At 49.6% G+C, this 25,773-nt stretch overlaps 2 protein-coding genes across 4 annotated transcripts in view; both read right to left on the bottom strand.

The window, feature by feature from the left end:
- The window catches only part of BAIAP2L2 (BAR/IMD domain containing adaptor protein 2 like 2), a 29,781-nt gene extending 15,639 nt beyond the window's left edge, over positions 1–14,142 (bottom strand). Inside the window, exons 1-7 of the mRNA XM_061124573.1 lie at positions 13,919–14,142; positions 12,722–12,797; positions 11,788–11,874; positions 11,277–11,338; positions 2,985–3,056; positions 2,643–2,759; positions 1,671–1,817 (exon numbers count right to left, since the gene is read on the bottom strand). Coding sequence (XP_060980556.1) covers positions 1,671–1,817; positions 2,643–2,759; positions 2,985–3,056; positions 11,277–11,338; positions 11,788–11,874; positions 12,722–12,797; positions 13,919–13,969 — 612 coding nt within the window. The 5' untranslated portion in view covers positions 13,970–14,142. The remainder of the gene's footprint in view (positions 1–1,670; positions 1,818–2,642; positions 2,760–2,984; positions 3,057–11,276; positions 11,339–11,787; positions 11,875–12,721; positions 12,798–13,918) is intronic.
- Positions 14,143–14,916: 774 nt separating this feature from the next.
- PLA2G6 (phospholipase A2 group VI) overlaps positions 14,917–25,773 on the bottom strand; it is a 55,977-nt gene continuing 45,120 nt past the window's right edge. For all 3 annotated transcript variants that reach the window (XM_061124571.1, XM_061124569.1, XM_061124570.1), the window contains 5 exons: positions 18,232–18,368; positions 17,740–17,894; positions 16,450–16,617; positions 15,844–15,917; positions 14,917–15,684 (listed from right to left, as the gene is read on the bottom strand). In XM_061124571.1, coding sequence (XP_060980554.1) covers positions 15,540–15,684; positions 15,844–15,917; positions 16,450–16,617; positions 17,740–17,894; positions 18,232–18,368 — 679 coding nt within the window. In that variant the 3' untranslated portion in view covers positions 14,917–15,539. The remainder of the gene's footprint in view (positions 15,685–15,843; positions 15,918–16,449; positions 16,618–17,739; positions 17,895–18,231; positions 18,369–25,773) is intronic.

Below are 25,773 nucleotides of genomic sequence, written 5' to 3'. Positions count from 1 at the left end.
AGACGTTTACTCCTTGGAAGGAAAGTTATGACCAACCTAGACAGCATATTAAAAGGAAGAGACATTACTTTGCCAACAAAGGTCCGTCTAGCCAAGACTATGTTTTTTCTAGTGGTCATGTATGGGTGTGAGAGTTGGACTATAAAGAAAGCTGAGCACCGAAGAATCGGTGCTTTTGAACTGTGGCGTTGGAGAAGACTCTTGAGAGTCCCTTGGACTGCAAGGAGATCCAACCAGTCCATCCTAAAGGAGATCAGTCCTGGGTGTTCATTGGAAGGACTGATGTTGAAGCTGAAACTCCAGTACTTTGGCCACTTGATGCGAAGAGTTGACTCATTGGAAAAGACCCTGATCCTGGGAAAGATTGAGGGCAGAGGGAGAAGGGACAACAGAGGATGAGATGGTTTGATGGCATCACCGACTTGATGGACATGGATTTGGGTGGACTCTGGGAGTTGGTGATGGACAGGGAGGCTTGGTGTGCTGCGGTTCATGGGGTTGCAAAGAGTCAGACACGACTGAGTGACTGAACTGAACTGAACTGCATTTGCCTTGATTCTTGGACCTAACATTCCAGGGTCCTATGCAATATTGCTCTCTACAGCATCGGACCTTGCTTCCATCACCAGTCACCAGTGAATGAAGCATCAGTGATGGAAGCAATCCTTGATCATGGAACTATTAATAGATCTCACATGCTGCAACTAAGAGTTCACACGCCACAACTAAAGATTCTGCGGGCCCCAACTAAGACCCGGAGCAGCCAAATAAATACATAAATAAATATTTTTAAAAGAGGAAGAAGCAGCAGCTCGTCCCTGGAGGATCACTCGGTGAGAGGAGGGATATGGGAGAAGGCCCAGCCTTGAGGCCCGGGCTGGGTGTGGTGGTGACAACTGAAGAATGTCAGCCACAGCGAAAATTAGTCACTGGATCCATTCAGGTCTCCTACCTCTGCTCAGCGCCAGAGGGCCCCTGGGTTTAGAAACAGAGACTCAGAGAGGGCCTGGAAAGGTTAGGACGCTGAGGTGGAGAGGCAGGAGTTGGCTGCTGGCTGCTGGGGGCAGCTGACTGCAAGGAGTCGGGTCTGCTGAATGGTAGCCTTTGTTTTCATCTTTGGAGGGGAGAGAGCAGAGGCAGCAGGCCCTAATCCCACTGGGCTCCTTCCTATGCCAAGCTCCACCCTTGTGCCAACCTTCTGCAGGGGTGATTATTTCCCTTTCTTTTCCAGATGAGAAAATAAGACTCATGTCTGAAATCACTTGCATGAATTTGCAGCCAGGGTGCAGTATTTGGGAGACTAAAGAAGAATGCAAGGAAATGGAAAGAGAAACTAAACAAGACCACAAAAAATCGGGACTTCCGTGATGTCCCAGTGGCTAAGACTCAAGCTTCCAATGCAGGGGTCGTGGGTTCAATCCCTGGTTGGGGAACTAAGATCCTACATACCATGCAGTGTGGCAAACAAACAATCAAAAAAGACAATAAATGAATGACTATCTGATGATACAAATAAAGAAAAAGAGTAAATAAAGTAAATATCTAATATCTACAGAGTGGAAGGAAAGAAGGGGATGGGGAGGGAGGGAGGGGAATTCCAATGCACTGCCAGCTCACAGAGAGCACAGCCCCTAGAAGGTTCCATTAGTGGTTCCCCAGCCCCAGCTCACCCGGCCAAAAAACTGCAGGAAGGTGTTGGAAAGCAGCAGGTGCTTCTCGGCCAGGAAGCGGTAGCGCCGCTTCTCCTCCAGTTCAGCCGCCCGCTGACTCTCAGACACGAAGGCCTGCATCTGAGCATGCAGCCGGTTCACGCTCTCCTGGGGGAAAGGGAATGCTGGCTGGAGGCTGGGGGTGGGTCCCTCATCCAGCCCCGAGTGCCAGCTGTCTGAGGCCTCCCTCTCCTTCCCAAACCAGCCACCTCCTCCTGGAGGCCTCCCCTGAGCACCCAGCCCCCACCCTCCCTTCAGAGCCTGCCCTCTCCTGTGAGTCTGGGCTCTGCCTGCCCTCCAGCCCTAGGGCACTTCTCCCAGGTCGGGCTGGTGTCTGAGCCACCCCTCTGTCCCCAGAACTGGGCACAGGGCTGAGCCCAGAAGTGAGGCCTAGGGAAGTTGGTTTAATGAAAATGCAAATTAATGGATTAATAACCCCCTGCTTGGGAGGAAAGATTCCAAAGAGGAGAGAGATGAGCTTAGTAAAGGAGCCAGGAGAGGAGGCAGGAGAGGAGATAAGGTCTTGGAGAGGGAAGCCAGGCGCGGGCCCTGACCTAGGGAGGAGGGGCTGGGCTCAGCCAGGGGGCAGGAGGTGTGCGTGCGCGGAGAGTGACGGGGCTGCTGGTGGCTTACGCCTTTGCACCGTGATTAGGGGCAGCGTGACTGAGGACCTCAGGTTTCCCCAGTGAAACAGGAGAAGGCGGGGAAGCCAGGGGAATGCGAGGAGGGCCACACAGTGACTAGGCAAGGAGCGGTGTTGATGGTGTCCCTGTGACCACGGATGCCCGCCAGGGGCCGGCTGACCCTCCAGTTATGCTCACCACTCGGGGTGGGGCAAACCACACGCCTGGAGTAGGGCCGGTGCTGGGTGGGGGAGCTCGGGTGGGTGCCGGGGGTCCCTGAGAAGCCCGGGGTCGTCCCTAGCCCCTGCACCTTCATCTCCCGTGCGTTCTTGTCCCTCTTGCGCTCCATCTGCCAGAGCTGGGACATGCTCTTCTCTAGGTTGGCGGCTCGGTGGCGGTACTCCAGCTCGTAGTTCTGGCGGCTGTCCTTGGATGGGGTGGAGAGAGGAGGGAGACCCCCGTGTCCAAGGGCTCAAGGCACCCGGCCTAGGGGCCAGAGCACTGGACGGGGGCAGGGGGCTCACCTGGGAATGTGGACAACCTGGGCCCAGTCAGTGCCCAGCACTGGCCTCAGTGTGCCCATCTGTCAAATGGGGAGAGGCAGTCCTGCTGGCGATGGGCTGGGGGGGCCAGGATGGGTGGCCAGACTCACTTTGATGAACTGCATGTCCAGCTTGGTGTTCTTCTCCATGTGCTGCAGCAGGTCTCCATGGAATGTCTGCACCTGTGTGGAGTGCAGGGTGGGGTTGATCAGGGCGACCCGATCATCCCCCGGCCCTGGTGTTCCATTGCCCACCGTGCTCCTGACACACCAGGCTCCTGACCAACCATCAGAGAAATGGGTATAACAAGAGACCTGGTTGGATGCAGGATTAAACAGTTAGACATACAAAATATTTAGTGCAGTACCTAGCTTGAAACACACCCTCCATAAATGTGTCGATACCTTCCGTTTCTCTGTGCCTTGATTATGCCTACCAATCTTCAAATACCAACTTCCTCACGCCCTCTGCTGGGAGGCCCTCCTGACTCCTTACGCAGAATCCATTATTCTTTCATTTTGTTTCTAGAATGCGTACAACGTCTTTGGTCATTGTTTATTCCTCCAGCCGTAGGATGGAATTTGTTGCTGGGCCCCTGGTCATAGCCCCATTTGTGGGAGTAGCAGGAACCAGGTATGTTCCGTCTCTGTATTCCTGGCACCATGGGCTGGGCCTGGCCCAGTGAAAGTGCTCACAACTGTTCACAGGGGTGGCAGGTTCCCATGGCAGGTGGGAAGGAGGTGGCTGACCACCCGGGTGACCAGGAAGACCAGGACGGCTATTGAGCTCAGGCTCAGAAGAGCTTCATTCTAGAAGTTTTAGTTCCTCCTCCAATTTGTCCTGTAACTTCGGATGAGTTGCTGTCCCTCTCTGGGCCTCTGTTTCCCCATCTGTAATGGGAAAGCTTTGGCCAGATGCTCGCTATAGTTCAGCCCTAGAACCCAATGAACTTTAATTCTGTGGGCCTTGGTGATCAGCTGGCACGTTCCCCTCTGTCCTCCATCATCACTCCCTGGGTCACTCGGTATTGTTGGGACATTTCACCTGAATCTTCCCAGCTGCCGCCTTTGCTCTCAGGTTCAGGCTGCCCACTGCCACCTTGGGGGACCATTCCACCTCTGCTCAGCCTTCTCTGTCTGTCCCGCCTTTCCCTGGAGAAGCCCTGCTCAGGAACCCTCGGGGGATCCTGCCTCCCGCCCCAAGGGTCCCCAGGCTGTGCTGTGGGAGCTCTGTCCCTCAGGAAAAGGAATGCTGGTAATCAGAAAGGCCAGCAAATTGGAAAACTTTTCAGTGTTTCTTCCACAATTGTTTCTGAAACCTTGTTAACCGGTCTATAAGGGAGCTTGGGTGTGACCTACTTGGGGCTGGCCAGGCCTTACACCCCTGATTGTGGCTCCCAGTGTGTGTTCTGGGGGTAGGAGTGTTTCAAGCCGCTCTGAGTCCCCATTTCTGCCCCAGAGGAGCCCTTTTTTGCTGGATCCAGGCAATAAGGAATGGAGACTTCCGATCTGTACCTGCAGGACATCCCAGTCCAAGGTTTCTGCTCAAACACAAGATGTCTGTTCCTGAAAATTCCCACATCTGGCAAAGCCACCCAATATAAAAACAGGGCTTATGGAAGATGCAGGGTTGGGGCCGACCCTCGAAACCCTGGCAACCAGAGTACTAATAGAGACGGTGAATGGTGCTGGAGGGATGAGCTTGAACCACAACAAAGGCCACAGAAAAGATTAAAAATGCACGAGACCAACAGAAAGGACACACGGGCAACACCTTAATTACTGCAGAGCTGGCATGCTGAGGCAACACAGGAGGCAGTGGGGCTGTCACCACGGGGAGCGTGGGAGGCGGTGGCACCTGCTCCCAGCTTAGAGTCCTGGGAGGCTCGGAGCCTTGCTCTCTGCAGGGAGGCCTGGGTGCAGGAGCTCTTTTAAAATGTTCTTAAAATACAGCTTAAAGGGCTCTTGCTGTCAGTGCAGTGACAAGTTGGGGGTTTTCCCCTTCTTATTTCTGTTTGCCCTATTCCCCTCCTCAATAACTAGGAGACATCACTTCTGAACAAGCCACTCCCATGTCATAGGATATGGCTCCTTCTGCTTCCAGCCACGTAGGAACTGAGTCAAACCACAGAAATGAGTGTTAGGGCAGGACAGGTGGATTGCATTTCTTCCCATGACCAGGGCTTGGCTGTGATCACCGAGAGTGTAGAGGACACAGACCCAGGATGCCTCAATCGGACAGGGCGCCGGCACCACTGGGTTAAAGGAAAGTCGTCACCAAGCTCTTAAAGAAATGGATCTAATAAGAAGTTTGATACTTGAAGAGACCTTTGAGCTCTTGCTCTTGGGGAACCAGAGGGTTGCCTATAATTAAGCAGGTGTTTCTGAAACAAGGAAGTCACCTACTCCAGCGCAGGCTGAGAATTCCCAGCAAATCGGAACAGAGAGTGCGGTCCCCTGCTCCCCTCCCCATGGGATACGCTCCATTAGCAGGTTCTGTGAGCTCCTCTGTACAGAAGATGAGAGCAGACCCGCTGTAACAAACGTGCACTGTAAGTTCCATGTTTCTAGGTAGTTCAGTAACTGCATCCATCAATACAGGAAAAACCCCTTTCAAAGAACTGTCTGTGTGGGCTGACCACAACTCTCCTCCTCCCATTTGCTCTTGAACACCCTCTTTCAGGCTACAGCCCCACCAACTACACCAACAAGAATGTTGTCAAAATCACCAAGATTCCATCCACATCACTAAGTCCCATGATCAATTTTCAGGACGCACCCAACTTCTCCTGTCATCATCATCAGACACGGCTGAACATGCCCTCTTCCTGAGACACCTTCCTCCCTCAGCTTGCAGCCCACCCCCCGTCCTTGTTTCCCTTGCATCACCCCCTGACTGCTCTTCTCCATCTTTTTCTGATTCCCTCTCATCTCTCTGGTCCCCAAAGGTTGAGTTGCCCTGGGGCTCAGACTGTGGGCCTCTTCCCTTCTCTGTCTACATGGTGAGCTCGTGCAGTCCACAGGCTGCCGACTCCCAGATATATATCCCTACCCAGACCTTCCCCAAAATTCCAGTCTCATCCATACATTATTTGGGCTCCATTCAGAAAGAGGAAGAGACCAATACTGAAGACAGGCTACGAAGGTATTAATATAACATACAGACAATAAGAGTCCCTGAGAAGAAATGCAAAGAAAGAGAACAAAAAATTTTCTAAAAAACTGAAATTAAAGAAAAAAAATAACAAACTATATATTGAAAGAGTATGCATAACAAAGAATATTGTCCCAGACTGACTAATATCAAGATATATTCTGGAAAAATAACTAGACTTAAGAAAAAGAAAAAAATTGGGGTCATTTGAGGCAAAAAAATGGTTGGATGGCATCACTCAAGATTCATGACTCAATGGACATGAGTTTGAGCAAACTATGGGAGATAGTGGAGGACAGGGAAGCCTGGCAGACTGCAGTTCATGGTTTCGCAAAGAGTTGGACACAACTTAGTGACTGAACAACAACAACAAAGGCAAAAAAGCAAATGATTTACAGTGGAGAATATAGATTATTAGACTTTTTTTCAGTGGCAACATTCAAGATGAAAGATAAAGGAAAAAGGAGAAAGAAAGAAAGGGGAGGAGGAAGAGAGTGAATGAAAGAGGAAAGAAGGAAGGAAGGAATGTGAAGCAAGGATTTTATATCCAGCAAAACTGACTTCCCCCAGTACAAGGAGAACAAGCTGTTATCTCGGTGTCACAACTCAGAACATTGTTCACATGAGCTCTTCCTGTGGGGACAATCAGAGAACAAGACCAAAACAACAATCAAGACATGGACATGGGGTTGGAGGTGAATATTAAAAGCATAGCTACTTGTAAACAAAGATCAGTGAGGGTGAAAGGGGAGCAGGCATGGTGTAGTGGCTCTGGGTTCTGACAATGTAGACAGAAGACAGCTGCAAATACTGTGCTTTTCACATGTTGAAGATTTATGGCAACTTTATGTCGAGCAAGTCTATCGGCACCATCTTTCCAAACAGCATCTACTCACTGCATGTCTCTGTGTCACATGTTAGTAATTCTCTCAATAGTTCAAACTTTTTTTATTATTGTCATAATCTGTTAAGGTGATCTATGATCAGTGATCTTTGATGTTACTCTCAGAAAAAATTGTGACTTGCTGAAGGCTCAGATGATGGCTAACATTTTTAGCAACAAAGTACTTTTAAATTAAGGTACATTGGGGTTTTTTGACATCATACTATTGCACACTTAATAGACTACAGTGTTGTGCAAACATGACTTTTATATGCACTGGGAAACCAAAAAATGTGACTCGCTTTATTGTGGCATTTGCTTTTTTGCAGTGGTCTGGAACAGAACCCACAATGTCTCCAGAGCATGCCTTTGAAAGTGGGGCGGGAGGCTGCAGAGAGCAAATGTAAAACAGACTTTAACTGTTTTCAGAAAACCTATTGGTGGTGGTAGAATCAGTATCATTATTCAGCGGCTGTTGTGTATATGCAACGTGATATAGCAAATGGTAACTGTGGGATATTCTTCTTCTTTTTCTGTGTGCTTGGGAATCAGGACTTTTATGGGAGTGCGGGGGGAGGCACACTGTGCAGCTTGCAGGATCTTAGTTCTCTGACCAGGGATTGAATCTACACCCTCGGCAATGAAAGCATGGAGTCCTAACCAATGGACTGCCAGGGAATTCCTGAGTATCAGGACTCTTGATGTGGAACAAAAGAGATACCGGCGGAATAGAGAAGAGGTTAACTAAAAACCTGGTGCTAAATCTGCATTGGAAGTATCAGTATTAATTATGAAGAATTCTATCTTTATATACATACATGTGTATATATATGTGGTTTGTACAAATGTATATATGTATCTATGTATGCACGCATCTGTGTATGTATCTAGGCATATGTATCCTATCTATTATATACACATAAGTTTTTATGTATAGCATTGGCCACTGAAAAAGTCTAGGAACAGTGATGAACCCAGTAGCATCGGACACCCTCAGTGAGTAGATAATGGTCTTGAATATCACTTCCCACTAAAAGCAAAAAATTTTTTAAAAGGAGAGATGGAGAGATGACTTCATGGAGAGATGACTGATTCCGTTTGCAGATTAGCAGAAGTACCAGATGAGAACAATCTTGTCAGGCTAGATAGCAAGGAAGCTATCAGACCAATGAGGGTTGTGCCAAAGAATTCATGTGCCAGACTGAAGAGGCTGCTTCTGGTCAAAGAGGGAACACCGTCAACTTCAGTGAAATAATGATTGCAAAGGAGTAAAACACATCCTCTCTAGTCATGCCAAATGGATGGAACCTGAGTCTGAGCCATCCTCTGGATCCAGGGAACAAAGGAACAAGCTGAGCTGTGCCAGGATTGTTCAGAAAACCAAGTCAAAAGGCCCCAAGTCCTTCGATGGATAAATTGTAAGGACAAGAAGGGGATGGTGGAGGAACCATGAGATTAAAAGAGACTCAAGAACATATTTTAAAAAAGAGAGAGCAAGACAAATTCTAGTGTCTGGGTACATACTACTGGGTGATCAGTTATGCAGAAATACAAGGCAGTGTCAGACGAGTGGTCATTTTTGGAGGAAGAGAGGGCCTGTGATTTGATGGGGGCCTGTGGAAGGGCCTCAGGGAGGCTGACAAAGTTCCTGACCTGGGTGGGAGTTTCAAAGGCAGTCTGCCTGATAATGATTCACTGAGCTCGAATTTGTTCCGTGACATTTTCTGTGCCGGTATTTTATTTTATTTTTTGGCCACAAGCCATGTGGGATCTTAGTTCCCCGACCAGGGATCAAGCCTGTGTCCCCAGCACTGGAAGCAAAGAGTTATTTTAGTTTACAATAAAAAAAAGGTTTGGTTTAAAAAAACACACACACACACAAACAGCCCAGATCCTGCCATTCCTTTGCTCAACACACTCACAGGCGTGGCCAGACCTGACAATGTCCACAGGGCCTGGCCCCTGTGAGCCAGGGGTCATCTCCACACTGGCCCTCGATGCCTCCACTCCAGCCATGCAGGCTTCTTCAAGCCTTCCTGTGTGCCCACTCCTCTGCCTAGAACACTTCCCGCAGTTGTCCCCCTGCTTACTCCCTACCTCCTTCAAGCCTCTTCTCAAAGTCACCTCTCTAGAGTTGCCATCTCAAATATCTGTTAAAAATCACATCCCTCCAATACTTTCTACTCCCTTCCCTGTTCTCTTGTCCTCCATAGTGCATTTTGCATCTAACCCATCGCACATATGCTCACTTATTTGTCCTGGGTTTTGTCTGGCTCCCCCTGGGGAGAGCAGGGGGTTTTGTCCGCTGTATCCCCCGCAGTGCCCATTGCAGTGCCTGGCATAGGGTGGTGAATAGTTGTCAAATGAATGAGCCCGAGGGGGAGATGGCCTCTGGTGTGTTGGGCCCAGTGTGGCTCTGGCCAAGGGCCCTGCCCTGTTATTGCAGCCAAGACACTGGTACCCAAAGAGGGCAGCTCTCCTTACAGAGTGGGCCTGGGTGACCCTCATCTCCATCCAGCCCAGGTGTGCCACGAGTGACATGACAGCCATCAGACACAAGGAGAGGAAGTCACAGGCTGCCAGGGTGGCCTGTGCTCTGTAAGTCCCCGCCCAAGCCCCGGGAGATGACACAGGCTTAGCACTAAGCCTCAAAGTGTCTGGGAAATGGGCCAGGGATATGGTTTTATCGAGTGGAGGTGGATGCTTGTTTTCTGCTAGTGAAACTCTTCCCCATTTTGCCACGGCTATCAAACTGGTGAGTATTTTATGGTGTCCCCAAATTGCACCCGGACGTCCAGTGTTTTCCCACACACACATTTGGGAGCCATGCAGTCACGGTTAGTTGAAATTTCTTTCTGAGCTTCCCAAGGTCCTTCATACCCACCTCTTCATACCCACTTCGCGCCCACCTCTCCTCTCCACCAGCTCCATCCCCAGCTCTCTTCTGCCGGATGCCATGCTCTGCGCATGCTCAGCCCACAGCACCCCCTGGAAGGCCCTCTCTCCTCCTCTCCCTCTGGTCCAACCCTGCTCCCTTTTCAAAGCTTGTTCTCTCCTTCCCAGGCAGTGAAGCCCTGCTCAATGCCAGGTCCCCGTCCCAGGCCTTGGAGCTACAGAGAAGACCACATCCCAGCCCTGGCACAGCTCCCAGTCTTGGCAGGGGTAAAGACAGGGCATCAATTCTGCTTCTAATCATAGCTAAGGTACATAGAAGGCTACAGGTGCCAGCGTCAATAATTAATACTTATCCTCTTAAGAATGCTATAAGGCAGTTTTGATTATCTCCATTTCACAGACAGATGAACTGAGGCACTGAGGTTAAATAGCTTGCCCAAGGTCTCAAAGCCAGCAACTAGTGAAGCTGGGCTTTGAACCCAGGTGCTCTGGCGCAGAGCTGGTTTTCTTCACCACCACTTGCTAAGAACGGATGTGTGTGTGTTCTCGCTCTGTCATATCTGACTGTTTGCAACCCCATGGACTGTAGCCCTCCAGGCTCCTCTGTCCATGGGCTTTCCCAGGCAAGAATACTCGGGTGTGTTGCCATTTCCTCCGCCAGGGGATCTTTCCAACTCAGGGATCAAGCCTGCGTCTCCTGCCTTGCAGGGGGATTCTTTACTACTTGAGCCGTCAGGGAAGCCTAAGAACAGATAGAAGCATCTGTTGGAGTCCAGAGGAGGAGAGACTGAACTTGCCCAGGTATCAGGAAAGACTTCCTGGAGGAGGGGACGACGGTGCTGGCTGGCAAGTGTCGGGGTGAGTGGGTCCTCAGCTGTGTGGGTCCTCAGTGTGACAGCCGCCTTCGGTGGGAAGACCAGGCTGTGTCTGCAAGAGGGCAGCTCTTTGGAGGGTCCGGGCTGTGACTGGGGTACCAGGGAGGCTGCTGGATCAGCAGGGCCAGGAATCCCTTACAAGTGGCTGAGTTTAGTTCTGCAGGTCACCGGGGTGTGGAAACGTTTTCTCCCGGGAGTGATAAGGTCAGATCACTGGCTGCTCCCTGGGAGAGTGGAGGGAGGGGTTAGGGAGCCCGGTAGGGGCAGGGCCCTGGGCCTAATGCACCTGGGTGATGGGCCTTTCTCTTCCTGGCTCCTCCACTCACTGTGGAATCTTGGGTGAGTGACTAGATCCCTGACTCAGTTTCCTCCTCTGTGAAATGGAGATGGAAATGCACCTGCCTCCCAGGTCGCTGATGTGCAGGTGAACGTGCCCGGCAGAGCCTGGCCCTGGCAGGGGTGCCTAAGGGCAGCTGCGGCTGTCATGTTACCAGAGTCCTCTCTGAGAAAGGGCGTGGAGGTTGGTCCCTGGTCCTCCACAGAACGCCGCCCACTCTCCCGAGTGACCCCACCGGGCCGCGGGGTCTGAGACTCACCACCACCTCGAGGTCAGAGTTCAAGTGCCGGTGGGTGTCGGACATCTGCACCAAGATCTCACCTGGAGGCACGGAGGGCCGTGGCTTCAGTTGGGGGGGGCTTGTCCCATCACCCCCTTCCCACCAGAAGGGCCTGCCCAAGCTGGGTTGGGGACCAAAGTCCAGGGGTTTCCCACACGACTCTGGGACTCTGGCAGCACCTGTCCTACCTTGGAGAACTCCTGCGGGGAGGGGTGAGGAGGGGCATGGGTTCCAGAAGGAGAGTCTGGGCACTGGGCCCTTGGGCTGCCAGGCCCATGTCTTTGGGGAGGACTTCCTGGAAGAGCCAGGCTGTAAAAGGAACCCTCTCTGGGACCCGCGAATGGGGGACAAGGCAGGCCCTCGGCCTGAGGGGAGGTGCCAGGAGGCAGAGCCTGGACCACATGAAGGGGTGGAGGGGAGGTGGGGTGGTGAGGCGTGTCCCCCAGGCCCCTGAGGTCAGCAGAGCGATAGGGCAAGGGGCATGCCTCACCCAGAATCTGCGAGGTGGAACTCTGCAGGGCCTGCTCCCCAATCTTCTGGATGGCGTTGAAGTACACCTCGGCCGCCTCAGACAGAGCTGCGTTGAGAAGGGGAGGCGTCCAGCCGCAGCTCCTCCCCTGTGTGCTCCCCACCCCCCATTCTGGAGGGCTCTCCTTCGGTCAGGAGAGTGTGGGGGGCTCTGGGGGGGGTGGGAGAGGGAGGGGGGTGCCTGGGCCGTGTGTGTGTGTGTGTGTGTGTGGAGAGGTAGCGTTGGCCAGAGGAGAAGCAGGGGTGGGGGCCCTCCCTGGGGGCAGGACCCTGTGGGTGGGGGTGCAGGCATCTATGTGTGTCAGAAGGCAGGTGTGGGCAGGGGTGTCGGGAGGCGCAGGTGTAGAGGCTCAAATTGGGGGTGGCATGGGCTCAGGTCACTGGTGGGAGGACTTTAAACTCCTAAAAAGCAGGGAGGGGTTGGGTGACGCTCAGCCCTGGGTGTGTCCCCGGCTTGTCCATCTGCTCCAGAGCTCACAACCCTCTGCTGATTAGTGCTGGGGGTGGGGGCGGGGATGTTGGGAAATGGTGGGGACGGGAGCTGTTTGCACAGGCACTGAGTCAGGGGGTGAGATTTGGCTGTAGGTGGGTGGATGGGGGGGCTGGCCAGGGTGTCAGACTAGGGGTGCTGAGGTGGTCTGAGTATGGTGGTGGGCTCAACAGCTGGCACTGTGGGGTGACATGTAGAAGTGTGTGTGGTTGAGGTCCTGTGAGCCCGCGGGGCTGGGCACTGCATCTCTGGGAGCATCTAAGGGGCACATGAAGGTGTGTGAGGGGTCTCTGGCCGCAGGGCATGAGGGTGACTGTGATGCATGGGAGTGTGTAGGGACGAGGCTTCATGGGGTGCAAAGATTACAGTGGAACGTGCGATCGCGTGGGTGGGGCCGGGCACTCACCGTGGAAGGCCCGGAGGTAGTTGTTCCCCAGGTACACCAGGTTCTCCAGGGCAGGGTTGAACTGCTCCAGGATGCTCTGGAGTCCGAGGGCAGCGGGTGGGAGGGTGGAGGAGGGGAGCAGAAGACCGAATGAAGGATGGGACTCAGGATCAGGGTGTCCCCCCCAGCCCCAGTGAGAAGCCTGACTTGGGGGAGCACGCTTAGAACCCTGAAGTCACCCAGAATCCTGGCTTTTGGCTGCAAGGGCCTCAGAGGCCAGGATCCAGGCCAGCGTCCCCTTGGCCATCTCCTGCTCACCACCTGGCCAGTGGGCACTTGCGCCTAGAAGGTTCTCCTCCCACTGGGCTGAAGCCTACGGTCGGTCACAGCGCCCAGCTGGGCACGACTCAACCTGCCCTGAGTTCAGGACCTGTGGGCTGCTGACAGCCGCCTCTGGGGCAGGGGCAGAGCTTGCCCTGCTCAGAGAAGAGCCCCTCAGGAGCCAGGCTACGGCTGGGTCACGTGGGCCACCACATGGCCAGTGGAGAGCGCCCTGGGTGATGAACTTAAGACTTGGGTCTTGATTCAAATCCCAGCAGGCCCTCTTCCTCCCTTGATGTCTTTGAGCAAGGTGTTTCACCTCTCTGGCCTCATTTTTCTTATCTGTCAAATGGAGTGATTATTTTCTACTCCACAGGTGGTGTTTTGTGAGGTTTACAGGTTGTAAGGGTCCTATACACCAGATGTGCTCAATAAATGTCTATGGAGACCGCAGCAACCCCTCTGGAGTGGGGTAGGAAGTTGAGTGTGGGGCTCGGAAACCAGAGAGACAGAGAGGCACAGATAGGGAGACCCAGACAGAAAGAGACAGAGAGACTCCTCCACCCTGGGGGTCCAGGTGGCTCTTTGGGTCCCCTGCTCCCAGCTAAGGCCACCCTGGGTCCTGTCCTGCTGCATCCAGTGTTTGGGAATTGGGGGCTCCAGTTGAGTGCTATCTCAGCAGGCCTGTCACTCATGGGATGAACCTCTGCTCTGGGAGGCTCAGGTTGGGGCTGGAGGGCCAACTGCCCCCAAGGGACCCCACCCCCAGGCCCACAGCTCAGCCCAGCCTCGTTCTGGGCCTTCTTTCCCAGAACAAGCTGCCGCCCGGCTCACCCTCTGTCTTCCAGAGCAGGCTGAACTTTGAGCCCTGGGAGGGGGCCCGGCCCACACGCTCACCTTGTAGATGGCCATGGTGGATCTGTAGAACTGGTCCATCTCGGGGGCCATGGAGCGGGCGTGCCCGGGCACTGATCAGGTGTTGGCAGGGCTGGGAGCACTGGGGGTCAGCACCCTCCGATGGCCACTGCTCGGCGGGCAGCGAAGGAAGCAGCAGAGCGGGACCCAGCGAGGGAGGGCCGGCCGAGGAGGAGGTGACAGCTTAATTATTCACCAGCCAGGGATGTCAGAATGCGATCTGGGGTGTAACCAGACCCGGCGGGGAAGGCATCCTGTGACGCGGGTGGGTTCATGTGACCCGCCCTTCAATTATTTACCCCTGAGCCGCGGACCAGTGGGCACGCGTGGATGGTCACTCTCCCAGGTCACGGCCTCCAGGAAGAGCCTTGCGCAGGCCTGCAGGGACCCCTGGTCATGGGGGGCCCCCCGCCCTCCCATCTGCCTACACTGGGCAGTGCTCACCCTATTGGGCTCAAGCTGTGCAGTGACCACCCCGGACCCTCCCTGACAGCCCCTCCCTGCGGGTGGAACACACCCACATCTCGTCACTGTTCTCAGCCCCTTCTCTTCCCCGAGCCCCTCAGACTTGCACCCCAAGGGCTGAGGCTCCCACCTCTGCTGCCGTACGCACCCCGCTTCCTCCATATGCTGGAGACGGGGCAGCACAAACCCCGGAGTCACACCGACCTGAGGGCACAGCTACTCACTCGCTGTGTGACGGTGCCCGAGCCCCTTGCCCTCTCTGGGTCTCATCCCCTCTTCTTGCAAGTGGGGCTCTCCCTTGCCCTCCACTGTGGGCCAGGTGGGCCTGGCTGCCACCTCTGAACACCCTTCAGGCCGGTTTGGGGGAGACTTAAGGGGAGGAGGTGTCCCCGCCCTGGGGAGCCTGGGAAACAGAGCTTCCGTTTGTTCCTCATGGACCCAGGCAGATGACGGTCAAGGCTGAGGGGGGCTGGTGGGTGGGGGGCACTCACACCACTCACACACACAACACAGGCCAACGGGAATGAAACCATTTATTTCACAGTTAGGGGCTGTCCCCCGGAGCCCACTCTACACATAAACCACTTCCTGGCGGGAGGAATAACTGAAGTCACAGGAGTGACCTTTGAGAGCCGCAGAGAGCTCGTGGGTGGGGTGTCTTTGAGCGGGAGGATGGCTGGGGTGTGCAGAGGGGCAAAGTCGAATGGGACACCCCACTCCGGGGCTCCCTCCTAAAGGGGCGGTGACGGCCCGCTTCTCGAGCCCCACCCCAGGTGAGAGGGCCAAGGGTGGAAGAGGTCACTGCAGCCCCAGGGACCAGGAGGAGCCTGGGGCCCTTGCGGAGGCCAGGGCTGGGCACCAGCCCTTAGTGTTTGAGCTGCCAGGGCAAGGGGCCTGAGGGTCGTCCTTGGCGGTCAGGGAATGGCCGGAGTGAGGCTTGAGGCTTTCTAAGCCTGGAGTGACACAAGATGCCAGGAGGTAAGGACCAAGGCGGAGAGAGGCCTTAGGACCAGCCTCAGGCCAGAAGCCCAGCTCCCCCAGGCCGGGCCTGTGGACCCAGAGCAGCCTGGGCCCGGCTTTGCCCAGCAGCGGCATGGTGGGGGGCAGGCTGGAAGGGAGATTTGGGGGCCTGGCAGCCTCACGGCGAGAGCAGCAGCTGGACGAGCTTCTGGAACTGCTCCCGATGCTCGTAGATGTAGACCTCAGTCTCCCAGAGGGCGTTGACCAGCACCGTGTCGTTGACCTCGTCTAGCATGATGTCCGTCCCCAGCTGGGGGTTCAATCTGTCCGGGGCAAGGAGGAGGGGTCATGACCCCAGGACACTTGGCCCGGGTCAGGGGACGAGAGCTAGGACTGGGGTGGGCTTAGGACACATAGCAGCCCCTCGGGGAAAGGGACAGTCCAGCCTGGGGGCTGGGGGCTGGGGCCGACCGAGCCCTCACCTGAAGTACTGGATGTCGACCATCTCGCACCAGGCCCGGGCCCGGTCCACAGCCCGCCCGTCCGGATCCGTGCACTGGTGAGAAGAGGCCCCTGTGAGTGTTCAGCCCACATGGCACCCACAGCCCCTGTCCAGGCTCCGCAGGTCCCAGGGTGGCTTAGCTCCCCATCAGCAGGGTGACTTTGGACAAATCCCCCTGCTCTGTGCTGCGTGGCCTGTCCCAGCTCTGCAATCAGAGGGGCACGGGCCGTGGCTGGAACAGGTGGCTCGGCATGGTCTAGGGCTGGTGAGCATGGAGGGGCTGAGTGGACAGGCCTCCATCTCCCAGCCCCCTCAGCCTTTGTCCATCTGACATTTTGGGCTTCCACATGGGCCATGTGTGAAGGAAAGAATCCTCAGCTAAACAATAACTGAACACCCTGCTGTAGGTGGTCACCGAGGGTCCTGCCAGCACTGAGACTCTGTACTGGGGATCCCCCCTCCTCTGAGCTGGCTAAGGAGGGTCCACAGAGCCCTCCCATCTCCCTGACACCCAGGGTTCCCACAGGAAGCCTCACTCTGGGGCTGAGACCCCAAGGGGAGTGGGCTGGGGAGAGGCCATACTCACACAGTCCACCACCATCCTGCCCAGCTCCTTGGCCCCAAACACAGTCTTGGCCAGTTCCCAGGGGTTGCTGGGTCGGAAGACGTCCACACAGGTCACAGGCACCTGCGGGGACCTCCCTGTCCCCAAGGAGACGACAAGGGACAGCTTCTTCACCTTGTTGTCCTGACCCTGTGGGAGCAGGACAGGTCAGAGCAGGCCTTCCCTTTGGTGGACCTTTCCACGGATGGGGACACCCAGGGGTAGCGGATGGGGGACAGAACTCTGATGGCAGAAGCACAGCTTCTCCTTTGCTTCGGAACAAGTTCTGCTGCCAATCTTCTGGGCAACCTTGGTGACCCACCTACCCAGGCTCCTCATTCACTAAGACAGGTGACATCTGAGGAGCCTTCCCCATCTCACAGCCTCTCAGTGATTCCCTCTCTCTCCCTGCCCTTCTTCATCTGGCCTCTAGAGGGCACTCGTCTGTCTGCAGCTTGGGGCTGCCTCGGGGGCTTGGTGCTGGCGGCAGTGACAACCACGGCCAGTAGGGATATAGGATACTCATGGACAGGCACTGTCCTAAACCCTTTGCAGATAAAAGCCCGTGGAAACCTCACAACAGGCCCCAGGCAGGTTCTATCAGCAGCCCCAGGCAGAGGCTGAAGTGAAGCATGGGCAGAGCCAGGCCCCACACTGCCTCTCCCAACATGCATGGGCCTTGCCCGCCTCTGCACTAGGCTCCTTGGGCTCAGGGCCGCTTCTTTTCCTCCAGATCACTGACTCTGCACTGTCCCCTCCCCAAAGGCCTTGGGATGGGCTTTCTTCCTCGTGAGCCCTTTCTGAGCCCCCAGGCCTCTGGGGGCGGGGGATGCTCCTGGGCCCTGCACCATTCTCTGTCACAAGCATCTGAAACACGGATGGACGTGTGCTTGTTTAGGGACAGTCTTCCCTAAATATGAGTGCCCCAAGGGCAAGTGTGTGTCTCCAGGGCGGGCAGTGTGGCTAGGCCTGTGACTGGCACAGACCAGTCTGCATGCTGTCTCCCCCACAAACAGCAGATGCTGTTAACTGATCATTAACACCCTTCACCACCTGGTCTGGACTGCACCTCAGAATCCCTCTTAGCACACTGATTTGGGCAGACACCAAGCAGGTTCAAGAGTGAGATAAAATTGCCATCAAGGGCACGGATGAATGATCGCATGAATAAAAGATACTTGCTCTCCCAGGAGTCAGTCCTTAGTAAGATTTGCAGAAACAAACTGCCAAGGGCGGTCACATCTAGCTCCCCCAACCTGCGGTGGCTCTCACCTTGCGGATCAAGTCCTGGTTGTACTCATGGATCTCAGTCATGGCGTCCAGCGTGGGGTTGTTGGCCAGCAGCCCACCGTCCAGGAAGCGCCCATTGGGCCGGAAGTAGGTGGGGGCTGCCCCACTGCTCCGGGCTGCCCGCCACACCAGCTGCTCTGGGGGTGGGGGAGGAGGGGGTTCAGTGGCACAAGAGATGTTGCATTTCAGATCTCAGGGTGTGTGTGTGTGTGTGTGTGTGTGTATGTACACATGATGCTGTGTGAAGATGGAGAGGCTGGGGACTCTTTAGAAACAGGATGGATGAGCCATGCTTGGTGGAAGGTGGGGTGCAGCCTGCCTGAAGCCTGATACACTCAGGAGGGCAAACCAGGGCAATGGGTGGGATGGTGGTGGGCTGGGGGTGCCTGGCAGCCAGGCTGCGACTCCCACCCACCACCCCACAGCCTCTGAGGCCAATCACTTCCCACAGATGCCATCAAATATGGTTTTCACCTGAGGGGTGGGTTGGAGGCTTGAGGTTAATGTTCTGGCTGAATCGAGGCTCCCGAACACATTCTGGAGCCTCGTAGTTCCGGAAGAGATGGAGTTCAGCCGGCTGCCGGTCAGACAGCGTCCCTGTGAGCATCACCCTGGAGAAACAAGGAGCAGGATGCTGAAGCCACCGACCCACCCATCCTTGACAATCCGCCCTTGGCGATCTTTATCCAAACTGCCCATGCACTAATCCTTAAACCCAGCATTCCAACTTCTGGGAGCCCATCCTAAGATGCTCCCACACATGTGCGAGATGGGCACTCACTAGGCTATTAATGACCTTAAAGCAAATGACTGGAAACAACTAAATGTCCATGAGCAGAAGGGTTCAATACACCGAGGTTCAGTGGGGCTGTGCTGATGGAGAACAGGTGAGGTACTGCTTCATGTACTAATGGGTGGTCAGCACCAAGTATTTCTGTTTAAGTGGAAAAAGCAAGGTTCAGGACAGTGTGTGTATATGTGTGTGTGTGTGCTAAGTGACTTCAGTTGTGTCCGACTCTTTGTATCCCCATGGACTACAGCCCGCCAGGCTCCCCTGTCCCTGGGATTCTCCAGGCAAGAATACTGGAGTGGGTTGCCATGCCCTTCTCCAGGGGACCTTCCCAACCCAGGGATTGAACCCACATCTCCTGCACTGGCAGGCGGGTTCTCTACCACTAGCACCACCTGAGAAGCCCATGTGTAATATGCCACTATTTGTTTAAAAACAAACCTCAAAAGACTCCATGTACCCATTTGCTCCCTTCCCACCTCTAGAGGGTCAGACAGTAACTCTGGAAGGACCCGTGTAACAGTGAGCTGCCTCCGGGGCACGGGACTGCTTGGGGGCTGAAACTCCCAGACTGGGGTCAGGGGAGAATTTTCAGAGTGTCATCTCTGATACTTTATCAATGTTCTGCCATGTGAGTCTACAATCTATTAAAGAAGACTCCTAACTGTCTCAAGAGACAGACATTCTTAAATACTGAGGGGAGTGTAGACTGACAGAATCCCCCTGGAAACTAGGATGTATTCAGACCCTTACAAATGTCCTGGCTCTTTGATCTGGGAATTCCATTCTGGAAAATTTAGCCTAAAAGAATAATCTTAGTTACAATGAAAGCTTTTTGTTTAAGGCTATTCATGCAGTGAAATTTATTACAGTGAAAAATGAACGGTCTACATGGAAACAATAGGAGGGAGTGTCTCAACAATGGAATGCTTTGCAGCCGTTTCAAATGGCTACCAAGGAGTTTAGTCTAATACTGAAATGTATTTGTTACACTGAAAAATATAAAGAAAAGGGAACAAAAAAACTCTCTGCATAGGAAAATAAGATTAGTTTTCCACTTTGAAGAATCTTGTGGAAAGGTTATTCGAACATTTCTCCCACTGAACAAAAAACTAATGTTGGAAAAATAAAAAAATAAACAAATCTTAAAAGCATAGACGATCTGACAAAATAGAAAGGAAAGACCAGGGTAAACTAAGGATAAGCAAGAACCCAGAGAGGTAAAAGGAGCACAAACCCAGCTTTGACCTGAAGACAGACATCAGACTGTCAATCTGAACTTCAATTGAACTGCTGATAGTCTCACTGGGCCAGATGGACAGAAGTCAAAATCCAGAGTTCACCAAGGTTAGGGATGTAATGGAAGACCCTCCCCACATTAGACTGTAACCCCAAAGGACTACCCACTTTACCTTTGGATAAGGGTAAACCAAAAATAAACCTGCCTCCTTCCCACTCCTTGAAGCTGTGAGTAAAGTTGCCTGGCATTGAACAAGGGAAGGAGAAAAAATATCCCTGAAAATGTATAACCACAAATTAATCCTTCTGCAGATCTGTAGACTAAATTCACACCACCTGGGGGAGGGGGGAGTTCCAAAACCTTCATGCCAAGGATTTAGTTACAGTGGCCCTAGATGGTACTGTACATGGGTACCTGGAAGATATAACATGAGAGAACATACCCTCATTCTAAGCTCCATAGAATCTGCACATATTGTATCTCAACATTAAGGAATACCACACAGTTTCAAAAATGATGAAGAGGTGTAACATCATGCAATAAAATACCATGGATGAGAATAAACATAAACCAACACAGACAGAAAAACATACTTATGTAGACAGCAGTTATTTGAATCCTGAGACAAGATTATAAATCAGCTATGCTTATAATGTTGAAAGACATCAAAGACAAGCTTGGTAATATTTTCAGAGAATAGAAAACTACAAGTAATGACCTAGAAGATTTGAAGATAAACCAAAGAGTACTTCTAGAAATTTAAATAAATAAATAAATACTTGAATGATTTAAATGGAAAATCAGATAATGTTAAAGAGAGAATTAGTGAATTGGAAAATAGGTAAGAAGAAATTAACCAGAATCCAACACAGATAAAATGAAAGAATATATAGGAGAAGTTAAAAGACATGAAAGACAGAAAAGCTCTAACATTTTTCATTGGAGTTCCAGAAGGAGAGGCAAGAGAAATTTAGGCAGAGGCAAGGTTGAACAGATAATGACTCAGGCTTCCAGAACTGAAGAAAGACAGCAATCCAAAGATTAAAGAAGGCCAAGAAATCCAATGCAGGATAAATTAGAAGAAATTCATATCTAGATACAGCATAGTACAACTGTAGAGCACCAAAAACAAATAAACACATAAATAAAAGCACCCAAAGGAAAAAGACTACTTACTTTCAAAGGAGTGAGAGTTAAACTGAAATTGACTTTACAAGTGCAACAATGGATGCTAAAAGATATAGAAAGCTATCTTTCATGCTCTTCAAGAAAATCACCAGCCTAGAATTCTATACTCAACAAGAATAAGAGAGAAAGGAAAGAATGTTCAATTGATGAGGGTAAAATAAAATTCATTTTAAATGATGAGGATGAAAAAAACCTATTTTCAAACAACTCTGCTAGTGGAGAATTCACTACCAGCAGACCATCCCTATGGGAAAAACAAAAGAATGTACTTTATGCAGAAGGAAGGTGGTTGCAGGAAAGACTGTAAAGCAAAGATGTGATGCACATATATACACACAAATATGCATACTCAAATACATACACACATACATATCCAATGGTGTGCTGAGGCCAGCTCATACCGGTTTGTGAGAACCTATTGCTACATCTCACGGGCTGGTTGTTAAAATGTAGGTAGCTTGAAATCAGCCATAGTGGGAGTATTTTCACCATGGAAATTGGCAAACAATACAAACCAGGGTTTTTCCCCTGCTAAGAGATCGAGTTTACCAGTGCATCACTAGATAAATATAAACATCAACTTCAAAAAACATCTTGTGAAATTAAAAAAAAAAGATAGATTTAAAATACAGAAAAGTCATTATAAAAAAGATAGGGGAAAGAAAATAGAATTAAAACATTCAAAAATCCTTGATTATCTGAGGGTGTGGGTAATGGTATCAATTAAATTTAGACTTTTATACTACACACTAAAAAAAAAAAAACAGAAATGAGTGCATAAATTTCAAACTATTGGGGTTGGGGTGCAGTGTACAGATTACAACTATTCAGTAAATCCAAAAGAAGGCAAGAAACACAGAACAAAATAGGATGGCATATGTCATCCCCCAAATATTAATAATTATGTCAATATAAATGGATCAACCATATAAACTGTTAGATTAACTATATGAAGGTTCTGATAGTCAAACCAAACAGCTAAATCAGACCACTAATTAGACAACTTAAATATATTACTATGCAATAAAATCTATAAATAGACAACGCACAGATAAGATAAAGAACAAATCCAACTATATAGGCTATTTTCAAGAAAGACATCTAAAACATATGGATCAACAAGGTTGAATTAAAGCATGAGCACAGACATACCATGCAAATAAAACCATGAAAGCTAGAATAACTATATTAATATCGGCAAAATAAACTTTAAGGCAAAAAACATTCTCAGAGATAAAGAAAGCTGCTTCCAATCACCAGAAAGATTCCTAAAAGTTTAAATTTATATGTACTTAATCACACAGTATCAAAATATTAATGTAAAAATTGACAGAGAAGTCAAAAGACAAATTCCCAGACTGGAAGATTTTATCTTTCTCAGTAACTGACAGAAGAAGTGGATAGAAACATTAGGACAGATACAGAAGATTTGAAACTTTTAAATAAATGTTCCTAGCCACCATGACTTAATCAACATGTATAGATACTGGCATTCAACAAATGAAGAATCCATATTCTTTTAAATTATTCATGGGACATCTATAAAAGCTGACTGTAGAAGGCCACAAATCAAGTCTCAGTAATCTTAAAGGACCAAAATCAAACCGAGCATGTCCTCTGACTACAAAGCAATTAATAATAAAAAGATAACTTGTAAATTTCTAAGTTTAGAAACTGAGAAATGCCATTTATTAATAATAATCACAATGGTTAAAGAATAACAGTAAAAATTAGAAAATATTTTGAACTGAATAATCATATTCTAGATGCACTTATGGGATATAATTAAAGAAGAAAAATGTTTATTTCTTTTTTATTGGTTTTTTGGCTGTGCAGCACAGCTTATGGGATCTTAGTTTCCCAACCAGGGATTGAACCCATGCCCCCTGCAATGGAAGTTATAGCCCTAACCACTGGATCGCCAGGGAATTCTATGGAGGAAAATGTTTAGATTTACAAACACACACACATATAATATGCATCCTTACATAGTACAAGAGAAAAAAAGGCCAAAAAATCAATGAGCAAGACATTTATTTCAAGAAGTTAAAAAAAAACCAAAACAGCCATATAAACTTTAAAAAGTACAAGAAGGAATAAATATATGTACAGAAATTAATGAAACAGAAAATGTATATATAATAGAGAACCAATAAATAGCCCAAAGTTACTTTTTTGAAATACTAATCCAATTAAAAAGCTTGTAGTAGCAAGGTGATAACATGAAAAGTGGAGGTGTAAATCATCAGGAATGAAGAGGGCCGTAACAACATGCTTCAGACATTAAAGATAATAAGAGAATTTTTGAACAACTCTATGCCAACAAATTTGAAGATGTATATGAAATGAACATATTCCCAGAAAAACGTAACTTAACCAAAACTAACTCAAAAAGACATTTGGAAACCCTGAAGAGTTTTATAAACATTAAAGAAATCGATTCCATCATTAAAAATTTTCCTACCAACCAAACCCCAGTACTAGATGACGTCACTGGCAAGTTCTACCAAATAGTCAAGGAAGAAATAATTCACTGTTATATGAACTCTTCTGGAAAACAGGAAAAAAAAGGAGAGAGAGAGATACTCCCTCGAAATCAAAACCTTGCAACCTAAAAATGGGAATAAACAGGTCAATCTTACTCATGAACATGGATACAAAAATCCTAACAAAATATGAGCATAGGGACACTTCCCTGGTGGCCCAGTGGCTAAGGGTCTGTTCGCTCTCCCAATGCAGGGGGCCCAGGTTTGATCCCTAGTCAGGGAATTAGATCCCACACGTCACAACTAAAAATTTGCATGCCTTAACTAAAAAAAAAAAAAAAAAAAAAGATCCTGCGTGCCACAACTAAGATCCAGTGCAGCCAAACAAATAAATAAATATTTTATATATATACTTTTTAAAAGTTAGCACATTTGAGTGATTTGAGCCCATAAGAATCCTCTCTGTAAAAGGCACCAGGAAGTGAAAGCAGAGATAGATATGGTTACGACTGAGCAACTTTCTCACACACACACACACACACACACACACACACCCAGGCGCACAGCAGCATTATTCACAGTAGCTAATAGATGGAAACAAACCAGATGTTCATCAAAAGATGAATGGATAAACAAAATGTGGTCTATAAGTGCAATAAAATAGTATTCAGTCTTTAAAGAAAAGGAAATTTTGTCACATGCTGTAATATGTATGAACCTTGAGGATATTATGCTAAATGAAATAAGCCAGTTTTAAAAAGACAGACACTATATGGTCCCACTTACATGACGTACTTAGAGCAGTCAACTCATGCAGACAGAAAGTAGAATGGTAGCTGACTGAGGCTGGGGGAGGGGAAGGATGGGGAGCTGCTCTTTAATGGGTACAGAGTTTCAGTTTTACAAGAAGAAAGAGGTCAGGAGATAAGCTGCAGGACAAGGTGAATATACTTATCACTACTGAAATGAAAAGTGGTTAAAGGGAAAAAATGATTAAGAGTTAATTTTATGTTATATGTATCTCGTCACAATTAAAATTAAAAAAATAAACAAATGGTATTTCTAAATACCAGTCACAATTAGAAAATGAAATGCTTAAAAATGCATAATTTACAGTAGCACAAAATATATGCGGGTACCTAAGAATAACACATGTGTAAGATTGCTATAGATAAAATTTTAAAACTGTACTAAGAAACTAAAAACAAATGGAATGTTTTCCTATATTCTCTAATTGGAAGACTCGGTGTTTTAATGTGTCAATTCTCCCCTAAATAAGTTTACAACAAATTATTATATCTAAAATAAGCAACAGGATCCAACTGTATAGCACAGGGAACTATATTCAATATCCTGAAATAAAGCATAATGGAAAAGAATATGTGTGGGTGGGTGTGTTAACTGAATTACTTTGCTGTATACCAGAAACTAATGAAACATTGTAAATCAAGTTCAGTAGCAATAGTAGTACAGTCTTTCAGTCCTGACTCTTTGCAACCCCATGAACTGTAGCCCGCCAGGCTTCTCTGTCCGTGGGATTCTCCAGGCAAGAATACTGGAGTGGGCTGCCATTCCTATCTCCAGGGGGATCTTCCCGACCCAGGAATTGAACCTGGATCTCCCACATTGCAGGCAGATTCTTTACCATCTGAGCTATCAGGGAAGCTCCAAATATACTTCAATAAAAAATAATTTAAAAAAAGTAATCAGATTCAATGTAATCACAGTAAAAAATCCCAATAGGATTTGCTTTTCTGCAGAATTTGACAGTCTGATTCCATTGATACAGTTTCTATGGAAGTGCAAATAGCAACAAGTAACCTGTATCCTACAAAGCACTTCTACTTGCTAGGTGCTTTTCTTATAAACATAACGTTTTTACTTCTCATGAAAGCCCTGGGAAGCAGGTAGTATATTATTCCCATTTTTGAGAAAAGGAGATGTCAGGGTCCATGCTCTTAACCACTTCTCTAAAGGGCCTCCAAGAATAGCCCTGAGGAAGGACAAGGTAGGAAGCCCTGCTATAAACTTGCTGTAGAATTAGGGCTCCATTTCAAAATCAGACCCAGGAAGGTTCCCAGACTCTTGGCTTGGACGCAAGGCCTGCAATATGGAGGGAAAGACAGACTTTTCACCAATGAGACTGGGGAAACTGTTTGTTCATGTGGAAAAAACAAGAAATTGGATCTCTCCTGATATAAAAATCAATTCCAGGTAGCTAAAAGACCTAAGTTAATAAAAGATTTTGATTGATAAAAGGCAGAATGAGGGAGCTTTGTGACTGGACACAGGAGACAAATTTCCTGCTTCCA

The sequence above is a fragment of the Dama dama genome, chromosome 22 (genome assembly GCF_033118175.1).
Source record: "Dama dama isolate Ldn47 chromosome 22, ASM3311817v1, whole genome shotgun sequence".
NCBI lineage: Eukaryota > Metazoa > Chordata > Mammalia > Artiodactyla > Cervidae > Dama > Dama dama.
This window is presented reverse-complemented; position numbering and strand designations above follow the sequence as displayed.